Consider the following 13213-nt stretch of genomic DNA (forward strand, 5'->3'; position numbering starts at 1 on the left):
AGTTCGGCAAATATTAATTAAATATTATAATTAAAAAAAAATAAATTTACTCTTTGATTTGAAGGGACAAAATAAAAAATCGGTTCCATGTTCCACAATATCCTGCTCGTTGCTTATACCTGCATATATGGTCGTGTACAACGGATAACTAATAATCTATTAGTTACAATAGTTCGTGCTTCATCAATTTGTTTAAAATAATTTACTTTCTTATAGGTATAATACCCTTTTTAAGTGAAACTGACTAGGTGCAACCAAGACGTAGTTAGTCGCGCGTCCTTCGTGTGGTCCGTTGTATACAGAGGGTTCGGAACAGCGATACGCATGTTGTCCTAGCAACGGATGTCCACCACAAGCTAGAAGGCCTCTCCCCGCTGGGACTCGCGTCCTTAACCCTGCACTCGCACAAGTAAGTAAAATATAAGGACTTAAATATCACAGTACCTATATTTTGAACTAGATTTTCAAAGCAGTCAATTTATTGTCGAATTTCTGCAGACCACAGGATCTCTCCTACGATGAGTCGCGTGGCGCAGATGGGACGATACAGGTTGTCATCCCTAGACGACCTTAACAACGTTTCATTCAGGTAGGAGCGTTTATGTTAGCTTTCAATTGAACTCAAATAAGTAGTTGACAATGAAAAATGATGGATGAGAGTGAATAATAATAATAATTAGTAAATCACTAAAAATCTCTACGTATTCTCTATAATTAACTTGAAGCCCAACGCTTCCCATCTGTGATGGCAAATCAGCAGACACTAGCAGGATAACCTAAACTGCTTTTCTCGGTTTTTACCTATTATATAAGTATTATGGTGAACTTATATAATACACTATGGCTATCGAACGAGTTGAACTGGATTCATACATTCATTGCCAGCAAGGGACGCACTGGACTAAATTATTAACCATTACGTGTATTGTTAGTTAGTACACTTTTATCCAAGGACACATATTGTACGATATGATAGAATGAAGTAAAGGAACTACCGTAGCTAGGCAGCCTTAATAAGCTAGACGAATAAAGGGAACCATAGCTAAGTCTACAGCTATAGGACAGAATTTCTCCAATTTATTTGTGTTGGACTAAAATTGAACGCTGCCTACAGAAATGTCCCTCATGTCGGTCCCTCACACGGTATTCAGCGCAGCGACTTAATTTTGCTTCAGGGCGTCTTTGGAGCGACGTTCGACGGCGTTCGATTTTGGAAGGGTAGGATACACAACGGCAATTTCTGAAGAAGCGGAAAGCGTGGAATTCCGGTGGCAGGAAGCGATTGAATATCCCGGTCCTTGTACTATGCTACGTCCCCAGGAAATAGCTCAAAATAATCCGGCCCCGCGTCGAATTTTTACAATAACTCAGCAGATGATTGAGAGTAACGCGTTCGATGTAAGGCAACCTTGGCTGCTATTACTACCAGTTGATTAAAAAAAGATCGCATTTTAAAATTAGACTACAAATAGTAAAAAAACACTAATGCAAAACAGTACACAAATATGTACTTAGTAGATACTTAGTTGTTAATGGCATAGGTTAAGCCTCAACCTCCCACGTACCTGGGTTATGTGCTTGCAACAATCTAGCCAGTAAGCTTTACCATGACATTTATACCTAAAGTAATCCAGGCTAACCAGCAATAACCTTCGAGCTTTTTACCAGGTTCCTGAACCCATCGAACTTGAGCATGAATCGTTTTTGGGAGAGCGACGGAAATATAAAAATCAAAAAAAAAAAGCCCGAGGGAAAAAACGAAGAGCTGCTGGAGAAGAGAAGGCCGGTCCACCAAATCTGCTAGTTTTTGGTCGAAGTCGACAGCTTTCAGATACGGTCCCCTTATCGCAAAAAATGCTTGTAATGGCGCTTCTGGGGCGGAATCGACCAGCCATACAACGCTTGTAAGTGTTACAACAGCATCCTCTTAGCTGGCTGTGAGTCACTGTTCCATCACTTAACAAGTGCGGCATTCGTTACTATTTATCTTATTAGTACCTAACTAAAGTTCCTGGGAGCACAGGAATGTATTTGTCAACAAACGAAGGTTGCAAAACATATGTATGATGTATATAAAAATATATATATACACATATATAGATGGTAACGATAACATTATGAAATATATTCACACATGTATATATAAGTAGCGCGTGCTCGGAAATCTCTGAGGCACATTCAACGCAGTCGAGTGAGTATGACGCATTATACTCGAGCGGACTAATTATCTGCGAACTGCGGGTAATATTGGACAACGCCGGTTATCAGCTTTGTGTTATCCCAGATTTTTCTTTGGAACCCTATCTTGTCAGAACAACCCACTCAGAAGGTGAGTATGTAACCACACTATAAGGTTATCCCTCTAAAGTATATTTTGTAAATACGCACAAAATTAAAAAGTACGTATTATACTTACATAGTATAATCTAACTGTTATCAACGCTTCCATCAGCCAAAAGAAGGTTTTACCGTCTCGAAACGAGGCTTGCTGAACAATTCGAAAATTTAATCTAGATAATTGACTAAATTTTTATGTTTTTTTTTATGTTCTGTTGAACACAGACGATCTCTATACCTTCGTTAAGGTTTTTTCAACCTCTTGGTTGGTTTTTTAGGGTAAGGTTTTTTTAGGGTATCCATTCTGATCGAAGACCACACCTCGTCAAAGAGAGAAAGAGACATAATGTTTTCTCTGACAAAATAATGGCACCATTCTGATATAAATTTGACGTCACGTTTCCATTGTGACCAGTTTGTGCCTGATAAACCAAAGCAACAAGAGTATGACATCGGCTCTTGTCTACAAGGACCCGTTACTCCCGCATCCAGTAGCACTCGCCTACCACTCTTTTACTCGAACGCGTTATGGAAACTAACAAGAATTACCCTATCTAGTCGTATGGATTGGCGCTGTTTTAAATCTCCATAGGCAACAAACGTTTTATTTGGTTGTCCCAGCTTCTAATGAAGGCTCGGGCCTGTGACATAAATGAATATAGGTACACACGACTAAATATAATTAAATCCATAAACAGATATAGAGTTAAGGCCTTGATTTTCAAACAACAAACGGATTTGTGCTAAGGAGTTTAGAATTATTTTTGTGCAGACTTGTTAACTTCAGGTATATTTATCATCTTCATATAGAAATTCATTCAAAATTTTTATGTGATACTGCACAACGTAGAGCCTAATGATCTACGTGTATGTACATATGCCAGCTTGCTGTTTTTAGACATATAGTATACATGCTATTGCGCCAAGGGAGTATACCTCAGATGTCTCAGTATCTCAATATTTGTAGGAAATGCATGACACGTTCCGCGGAATTTGGGCCTATTGTGGCAAACAGCATTACGTAATATCTTCAATAATTTTTGATAGCGCCCTTTTAGCAGCAACAAAACCGCATAAATGCACAACTCCGAGATGGTGCAATGAGACGGTGAGAGGGAACTCGATTTTTGACCTAATCATTGAGAAGTCTGGACGCGTTTCTGAAACGAGTGTTTTTCTCTCACGTAATATCTGTAAATCCTTGTCCCATTACTTGTAGTTAGAGCAAACCCGGTTTCTTTTCAAGTGAATTGTAGTAAAATTGTTATCCGCTCCTGAGAGCAAAGTCTGCAAGCTTTCCAACTTTAAAGGGGATTTTCAAAACAGGTCCAGCGTGGCTCGTGTGAGCCTTCTGCTAATGCTTCAAGAGTAAATCAGCAATTTTTTCACAAAAGCTGTTTTCATTTGACAAAGCAATAAGGGATTACAAGCTGCTCTTTCGTTGGGCTTTAATGGAGAAATACGTACTGTTTTATCGACCCTTTTTTAAGCCAACAATATATAGGATGGACACATACGCATATCTATCTACTAATGCCGTTTGTTTGCTCTGCTAATTCGATTACTATTGGTTAACGTGATCTGACAGACACCTACTGTTTGCAACTAAGCCTTCTAAAGGATGACCTGGCACCGCTTCAGCCGCCTAGTGAGGACGGTGTTGCAGGCGTAGGATCTGCAGTTCGATTCGCCATCTGCCCAAGAGAGACCATCCTCCACAAGAGGCGTGCACAAATGGCCCTTGCACAGCCAAAAGAAAGCCATGTCAGAATCAGCATTTTCGGCGAAATTGGTTTGTACATAACAGAGAGAGCATTTGAAAAAACTATCATTTCAGTTTCATAATCCTATTGAAGAATTGATCATCTTACTTAGTGCTGTTTTGCATCCTGGCTCCAAGCTGGCCTAGTTTCACTGAGGTCGACAGGATGTGAAAGGAACTAGCGAGGGTCATGCTTTTCTCTTGTTATGTATTTGATTATATTAACTGGCGGTTTCTGAGCCAAATTTGAAACGAGCGTTCTCTCTATATTATATTATAATTATTACTGAACAAGATATGTGTCATTGTAATTACCACGTCTTCTGTCATTGTCCTGGTAATACTATAATCCCATCGTTGTGCGACCTATGGGGTTTTCGGGGTGAAAAACCATGATAGGTGGTTATTGCAAGATTCCACTGCAGCTGAACTAGCATCATTTTGAAAGTTCTGCAAAAACTGAAACAGATATTACTCCGGTGGTCTAGAATCTCGATTATATGACAAATACTCTTTTACGTCAGGTTGTATGGCACCCAAACATGAAGCTTTCTTTGGGGTCCGCTTTTTCAAACGGTCCAAAACTCTTCGGCGATAAATCCCTAGTCCCTTGGTGATATCATGGTTGCTTACGTATCGGTCTTACTCAGTTCTCGTGCTAATTTCATGACCTTTTTCCACAATTAATCGGTCACTATGCGGATCATCTTTAACATGAAAATTTACAGAATGAAAACAACGAAACCACCTAAGCCGTTTACTTCGATAACGCATTTTAACAATAAACAGCACTTTACGCACCTTCGAGGCGCTCTACCTTAAGCCTGAATAAAAACATTTCAATAAGTTTAGAATATATACTATTGCCAAATCTGAGCTTTCAGGTGAGGCTAAACACGAGTCGACTAATATTATTTGAGATCTGTGGCCTTAAAGCAATCTAGCATCCACAAAATTATATATGTATATATATATAGAGACGATACATCCATATGGATTACTTGATGGCGTCTAGTGTTGCACGCCTTGATCCCAATACTAGATGACCCTCCACCTCACTTAAAGTTTGCAAGTTGACACTCGCTAATTTAGACCTTTGTGGATCAATTAGTTCACGACCCCGCGTAAGGAGCAATTTCTGATAAGCTGTATACGAAACATTTACGAATCGGCATAGTCAGAAATTTATATGACGTAACGCCCGATCTATAACGCTATGCTCAATACCTCTAATAGTTATATCAGCTTGGGTTTATAACTCGTGGATGGAAAATGTCCATATCATTTGTCTTTGTTTGGCTTCGTACGCACCGAAATTAAGCAAGCCTTTTAGGCAGTCCAATGAGCCCCTGAACACGGACATGGTACTTCAGATCGAAGATAACTTTGAATCAAACTTGGAACTCAATATTTCATTTAAATTATTTCGCCAAAAGCATAAATCACTTATATATAATTTATATAACGTCTGCTCGTATATGTTACAGAGTGCGCAATAGGTTTCCCGAGAAACCAGAGCATATTTGTTCTGTACACCTCGTCTTCTCCAAAAGGTGAGTATCCTGAAACGTATATATATATATATATATATATAGCGCACGATCGATCATTTCCAGCATGCCTGTTCTTCGTTCAAATCTGTGCCTTTCGTTCAACAAGATGCACAAATAAGCAGTAGAAAGACAATTTTGAGCCTAATTAATCCTCGATTTGTATACCCCCAACGTGCCCGGAAAGATCGCGAAAACCCTTATATAATTTTAGAAAATACGCAGCGGCAACTTTAACGAATATCATTTTGACGAGTTGAGCTAAACCGCAGTGCTGCTATAAAATACATTTAATACAATCTGGATGTAAAAGTATCTTAAATTCTTTTAATTGTCTGTGAAGCAAACCAGATCTAGATCGAACCATACTGGTTCAGAACTACTACATACTTTCTTGATATTACTTTAAGCTCCGTTCTATAGCTGAGAAGGCAGATGTTGCAAATAATAGTCTATTGACTACAATGTTCTGGACTAGAATCAAGTTCAGATTAAACAAGAACTGAATACTATTATTTAAGTGGATTTCAATTAAGTGTACAAAGATTCTTGCATGTTTGTATACTATACTTTAGTTTGTTCGATATTTGCGAATTTGCAATTTCTGAATCGTCTTATAGGCTGGAGCCTGTTGGGCAGCCGGCGAGAAGACGAGCTCAACGCGACCTTCAGTGCTACTTCACTACTGAAACGAAATTCAGACACGGGATCGTGTGAAACGGTAGCAGTTCTTGGACACCCATTCCACTTTAATTTTACTTCGACAGACGAGAACAATACGCCAACGCTACATTTTAAGGTATATAAACGCATTATTACCATAAACAGTAAATGTTCTGTTTAATTTTTCAACGGCCCATTCTGTTGGACCTTGTCTTCTTTCTAGGAACGTTTACGTATACGTTTACAATCCCCGTTAATGCTGTTAGATAGAAGCTGCCTTAACCTGTTTGGTATAAGCGCATATAAAAGTACTTAGATCAATCACTCAACCCACGAATGGTCTTCATCACAAAACGGTCCATTTGAATATTTAATTTCATATTGATATAGGCAAGAAAAGTAGCCAATAACTTGCCATGTTCTTCAAAAGAACCTGTAATCAAATATAAAGCGGACAACTAGAGTTCAAACAGACTAAATAAACTTTTACTTACGTCTAATAAAGGTACTGGTGATAGCCTTTCGTGAAGCATTCCTGTTCTCGCTGTTGAGTCTGTTCTGTACTTGAGCACAACAAGCTGACAGGCAGGAATCGAACAGAAGTTTTGTGCTGGGATACCATAGTACTTTAGCTAGTATAGTTGGCCTCTGAAGTGGTGCAGAGGTAAAGTGCCTGTTTACGAAACTTGAACCTTAAGACAGAGATTTTGTTTCGCGTCGTAGGTCAGCCTGCTAATGCAATGCTGAAGTAGCTCCAGAAGTAGAAATCGGAACATTCACTCTTTCCAGTTAGCAGAAAAGAAGCAGAAACAATGAACTGCCATTGTGGTCCAATAGCCTCTAGCTTATTTCTGCTTCGGCACTGTTATGAGTGATCAGAAGGCTATGGCCGCCGAGTCGGAGGGTCAGCGTACTAGAGAGCCTGTGTTTTCGCCACAGCGCTATGCGTCCTTCTAGAACTGATTCCTTAACAGGGAAGGAGAACGGAAAGGCTTGTTCCGTTCTCCTGATGAAAACATCATTAGCTGTGTCATGATGTTGCATCACTTATTCCCCTTTTAAAAGTGACGCCATATTCAGACAGAATACTTTAAATAAAAATTAGAACTGAATAGTAAAACGAATCCGAAGGGTAGCGATACGGTATGCCTTGGTAATTTGGACTTCGATTTTATTAGAACACTACACTTTTTAATTATTTTGGGATTAGGAAAAATTAAATTTGATGGGATGTAGATACTAGCAGCTTACCGAAGGAGTTAACGATAGTTCTAAAAAGTCCTAAGGTTGTCAGATGTTACTGGAAAATGGTTTTTCCTACTACAAAAGCTTGGAGAAAAAAAGTTCAGACGACAGCTACAGACATCCTATGCGTCCTCGTTCAATAATTTCTGACAACGGTCTTTGTATGACCAATAACCATGACCGGGATAGAAGCTCAATTCTGAAGAAGCAGCCATCAAACCTTACAATGTATACAATCAAATTGATTTAAATGGAGTATTTTTAACGGAGGCCAACTCAGTCATAGATAACTGTCTGAACGTTTACGATCTTCGCAAAAATGGATAATAAATCAAAAGGCCTTTGTCGTTTCATCAGCGGCATTACGCGTCAGCTATCGTTTTTATCATAGCTTCTCATGGTGGGCATATACCCTTCCTTTCTTTAATGAACAAATCTATCTGTAGACGAAACCTGACTAGATTTGTTCCTATGTTTATTAGAAGCTGATGCAGGCAAAGAAAGCGTTTGTCTGTATCATAGATATCTACAATTATACCTAACGATTGTAATAACCACTGACGATTGCAGGTTGTGCACTTTGACCCAGAAACGGGTCGCTTCCATACGCTAGGTGAAGGTAGGAATATTGTCGACCGAACCGGAAACAGTGTCCTACGAGTGCCACTTATACGCCGTTTACCGGAGGGACTTGTGGCTCGCCTGAAAGAAAGATTTCTCGGAGGCGACCCAGTACTAAGGGGCATCGTCATTAATCAAGTACGCTAAATGTTTGCAGGTTCAACGCCTGATCAATACAGCTTGGTCCAAACTATTTACCTTCTGTGTATAGACACATCTAAGCATACTGAAGAAAATGATTAATTATTTTCATTATTATTATCACTGGACGAACAACAGTAGATATTCCTGTTAAGTATTTTCCTGTATAATAAATAGACCGAGTTTGTTGTATTAATTAAGGGGCGTAACTAGCCCCGAGGTAATATTATATAATGGCCAGTAAATAATAATAATATGGCAAAATGGATAACAGTTATCTATCAATATAGCTAACGATAAGTAATTTTTCCATGGATAATTACCTATAATTTAGTCACAGTACTAATGCCATTTACTACTTTCAGACTATTCCTAGGGAATGTATTACGGAACCAGCTGGAGAGCTTGCTATACGGATCCAGATTGTTCGTCAATCACAAAAGTATCGTCTCGAAGATTTGCTAAACGAGTCCCGTCTTCGTTTGCTCAAATCATCTGGGTAAGCATTACAAATGATTCCCGCTGAATTTTAGTAAAGGAAATATGTACGACCTTTCTGTACCCCTTCAAACTTAGACTTACTTTCCTATCCATTGGTCGACTCGATTTGAATAGATCGCACAATCAAACTGATATGTAAACACACATTAAGGTTCGTTTCGCTTGTGGATCAGACATCTTTTATCGTACGACGCTCACTATACGAGACAAATTGTAATGCTTCGACAGAAACAACCATGAACTATAAAGTCGACACCAAAATTATGATACTAGGCTTGACATCCTATTCCACATAGTTTTTTGTTCCGTGAACATTTCTTTTTTTTTTTTTTGTTTTATTTACATTTTCCGACAGCTTCCTCATGTAACGATTGTCTAAGATCAATCTCTTCATGCATGAAGCTATAGCCACCGTTTTAATAACAACTTTTTGGCGCCTTCAAAGGCCGACAAACCCGCTTTGTCCTATCGCTCTTCGCTCCGGCATTCTTGTCAAAACAGCAATAACTGCATATTAAATGGAAGAGCCCCGTAGGCAGAACGCTACGTGCTCATTAACCAGCTGACTAATATCGTCTGGCTTCTTTTTAGACGGACTCTATCCACGGTGCAAAGTACCCTATCGGCATTCCAAGAAGCGCGCGTTCGCATGATCCAGGCGCGTCAAGAGTAGCGACTCCTTTTCGATAGACCAACGGTCTCTTCGGCAGTACCAATAGAGAGAACGAACAAGACAAACAAATATTCTCTACCCTACTTCGGCCTGATAACGAACTCACGAAAAACCGAAGACGAAATAAGAACGGTGACAACGGGGACGCATCGTCGCTTCTCGCTAGAGGCAAACATTATGTAGAGAACACTATGCGTCAACGTTCGCACAAATCAATACGTGTGCGTGTCAATGGCAAAACATGTATAGTTCTACTGTTAAAAATACTGGACGAACGTTAGGGCATTCCATTCGCAAGTTAGACTGTAACTCACTTGAAATATTTCAAAGTTAAGTACAGCTCGTTCCCTACCCGGTTCGTCGATTAAACGGCAGATCTCTGTAAACGGAGGCTGTATTGTCCGCCACGGATAGGTTCAGCATCGAACGTAACTTCAATATGTAAAAGCAGTGAAATGACTAGTACGGGGCAAGTAAGGCTTAATTTGTAAGAGCTCAATGCCATTAAATATCGAAATGTGAGAATCTTCAAGATCCTCCTTGGGACAAGCTAAATTCCTTTCAGGGCATCCAGTGAGTCCCGATGACTATGATGCTAGCTACAAACCTCCATAGATCATAGCTTTGAATCTTATTGCGCCATATATCCTTTTGAAATAAAACGTGTTTCGATCTTTATCTGACTGACTGCTATTGATTAAAAAACTTCGCCAATACGAAACTTCCCACTTCTTGATGAAGCGGTGTATCATCCGCTGGAAAGATTGAAGAAGATCGTAAACAATCATAAAGGACACTGAACATCTTCAGTGTCCTTTCTGATTGTTTCCGTGATGTGTTCCTTCATAAGAATAAAAAAAATGCTGACCTAATATATTAGTAGACGTTGTATTTGGAAGTGCCGGCTTGGGCTATAATATTTACGTTTGTTTCTTTTACGAAAGAGCTGGTAGCATATACAATAATAGTGACGATGAAGATATTTGTTGCTTCTCTTTTCAAGGTCATTGGCAAACCATAATGAGTAAAAGCTAATGATCGTTTAACTGGAGAATGATACAGGGCAAAAGGGGAGGCTCCTGGAGGTCCGCTGAATAATTTCAATTTCAAGTTATGAGTCCAAATTTCCGAGTCACGATCGCGTTGTATCAGTAAGTGTTCTCCACTTAGTAGTTACTTGAAAAACGGGCCCACCATGTTTTACGTTATATACTATAGGCTTTTAAGCGTCAAACAAAGGAAGCCTCTACTGATCTTCCCTGCTCTGCCACCCTATAATGTTGCCAAGATTATACGTTTACAGGTAGTTAAGGTTTCAGATTGGTGACAATAAAGCGACACCGGGGGAATCCCAGAATGCGACGCGACGATACTGAAAGATAATTTTTAAATGTGTTGAAGCTGAAGTTTCGGCACTGTGGAACATGACCGTGTGCCAAATACGAGCTCTGCTTTTTGATCACCAAATAATGGCTTTTATTATACATGGTGCAGAAACAGAATAAATTCTGTCTAATTCGTGAAGCTCGAATGATTCAATTGATCACAAAAGGTCCTACAAAGCCCAAAAAAAGTGCTGCAGACTAAAATGGATGAATTATTTCATTGTTACAAAATGTTTTTACATTGTAGCGTCACCGACTGCCAGGGTAATCAAAGCTGTTATCTAGCTGTCCATGGGTAACCGATAGCAATAATTTACTTGTTTAAGATACCCTGCTAAAATGGGGCGCAGCAATGTATACAACCCAAAAACTGACCTTTCTGTCGAAGTATCCAGCCGAGATTACGATGCGTCTATGTTTATTTTGCATTATAGACATCAATGCTTGCGCAATACATCAATACAATACATCGCTCCGTACCACTGGCACAATCACTTGACGTTGTCACCAAACAGACGTCATCAAATCGACCCATACGGATGCCATGGAAATACTCCTTTTTGCGAGCTTCAAGGACCCAAACCATGGAACGACAACTCACAACGATCGCGTCATTTCGAAGCGATGTGTATATGGATAGACCATATTGGTAAAATCTATTGCGTTCACCACAGCTGCTAAGATCAATACGATTGTCTCACGTGATCAACTGCTCTAGAGAAAGAAACTTGCTTTCAAAGATGGGCCCAAATAAAAGAAAGAGCCAACCAACAAATATAGGGAGTTACGATACCTCGCACACGGTAAGAACTTAGGACAAGAACATTTGCTCTAAGCAATACTCAGTTGCGATACCGATGGTGTCAGTATATCTTCTTCATCTAGTAATAACATCATTGTCTAAGCAGTTCTGGTAAGCAAATACCTGTAAAAAGAACTTATAAGCACAGATAGAGATAAAACATCTAATCCCGCCCTTTCACAGATACCATATAACATGTACGACTAAGTAAAGCGTACATACGACATATTACGTACATAATGTTACGGCTATATTAGCTATAAAGGCTACCGCCTAAACTACATATGGTGACTTAAGAAGTGAAAATGTAAGCATAAAGAAGCTGATTTTTTCATCTTTGTTTTAATTTGCCAGGTACTCGAAGTTCCCTAAAGGATCTATTACTGTAATAACTAATCGACGTTCGACGCTAAAAAGCACACATGTTCCGTAAAATCGTTTATTTTTTGTTGATTTAATAACTATTTACCAGGCCGGGCGTGCAAATATAGGCGAAATGTTTTCGCCTTCAGACGTTCGTTAGCTAGACGACAAATATGTCTTCAGAGATTTATATGCTTGAGAATTCTTATTAATGCTGTTGTTGTCGTTGACCCTTTTGCTCACGTTATTTTTTATCGTCCATACCGAACTCTGCGAGCGTAAGGGATCTCAGGACTGTTAGGGGAGAGTCGATACTCAGTTGCGAATCACTGGGTTCCCATTTGTGCACGTTTTTTTTCCATGCCTTTGCTGTATATCATGTACAAGACCTGTCTATCTTATGTTGACAAAACGTTTGCCATAGAATGCAAGTTTTCTCTGTACGTTGCTAGTGGCCATTTGTGTGCTCCTCTCCGATTACGTAGCACAGTTTCTCCGATGTCACTTTCTCTTATAAATGTTGTAAGCAGAACAGGGTTAAGCTGGTTCAAACTTGGGGAGATTTTTACTGGTCGACAAAGCTTCCACTGGCAGAAGCTGGACACAGGCAGTACACAGCGGTGATAGACGCCACTTATTCTAAGGCTTGCTTGAATAAGGAAGTGCTGTCCCGGTAGGGACACATGGAAACTCTTTTTAGCAGGAAAACAAAAAGGGCCGCCGTTAGCCAAGACCGCATTGTTTCGGGTAATTGCGGACGTCATTAGCCTTATTGACCGTTCCTCAAACTCACCGTATTTATAAACAAATGTCAAATATAACTTGAAAGACTTCATAGCACGTTTATTTATCTAACACATTTTTACAGAAATGTGTTATTTTTTCTGGTCATTTGCTGGTTTGGGAGAAACCGCCGTGAGCTTTGTCTATGCCGAAGTACTGTATCTAGGGAGGTTCAAAATTATGAACCATAAAGACCTTAAAGTTATCCCAATGAAAGTAAGAGTAAAGCCATCGAAATGCCAAACAATAACTAAAGCAAGTACTTCTAGATGAAATGCTTAAAGCGGCAAGAAGTACTTAGACTGAACTGCTTAGGAAATCCTAGGCTTTTCCGTTGTACAAACCTGACCAGAGTTTTACTATCGACTTTTGTTGTCGCTCAAAATA

General features: G+C 39.5%; 1 protein-coding gene across 2 annotated transcripts; it reads left to right on the plus strand.

The window, feature by feature from the left end:
* Positions 1 to 351: 351 nt before the first annotated feature.
* Positions 352 to 10171, plus strand: LOC111269424 (uncharacterized). Of its 2 annotated transcripts, none has more exons than XM_022849003.2 (11): positions 352 to 409; positions 499 to 589; positions 1176 to 1398; positions 1669 to 1904; positions 2148 to 2329; positions 3926 to 4129; positions 5587 to 5652; positions 6270 to 6448; positions 8128 to 8316; positions 8685 to 8818; positions 9412 to 10171. In XM_022849003.2, the coding sequence occupies exons 2-11, from the start codon at positions 519 to 521 to the stop codon at positions 9491 to 9493; spliced, it is 1566 nt and encodes a 521-aa protein (XP_022704738.1). In that variant the 5' UTR covers positions 352 to 409; positions 499 to 518; the 3' UTR covers positions 9494 to 10171. The 2 variants fall into 2 exon arrangements, with proteins under 2 accessions (XP_022704738.1, XP_022704739.1); XM_022849004.2 differs by having other exon boundaries at positions 2151 to 2329.
* Positions 10172 to 13213: the final 3042 nt, after the last annotated feature.

This window comes from Varroa jacobsoni, unplaced genomic scaffold (assembly GCF_002532875.2).
Source record: "Varroa jacobsoni isolate VJ856 unplaced genomic scaffold, vjacob_1.0 scaffold_1385, whole genome shotgun sequence".
Taxonomy (NCBI): Eukaryota; Metazoa; Arthropoda; class Arachnida; order Mesostigmata; family Varroidae; genus Varroa; species Varroa jacobsoni.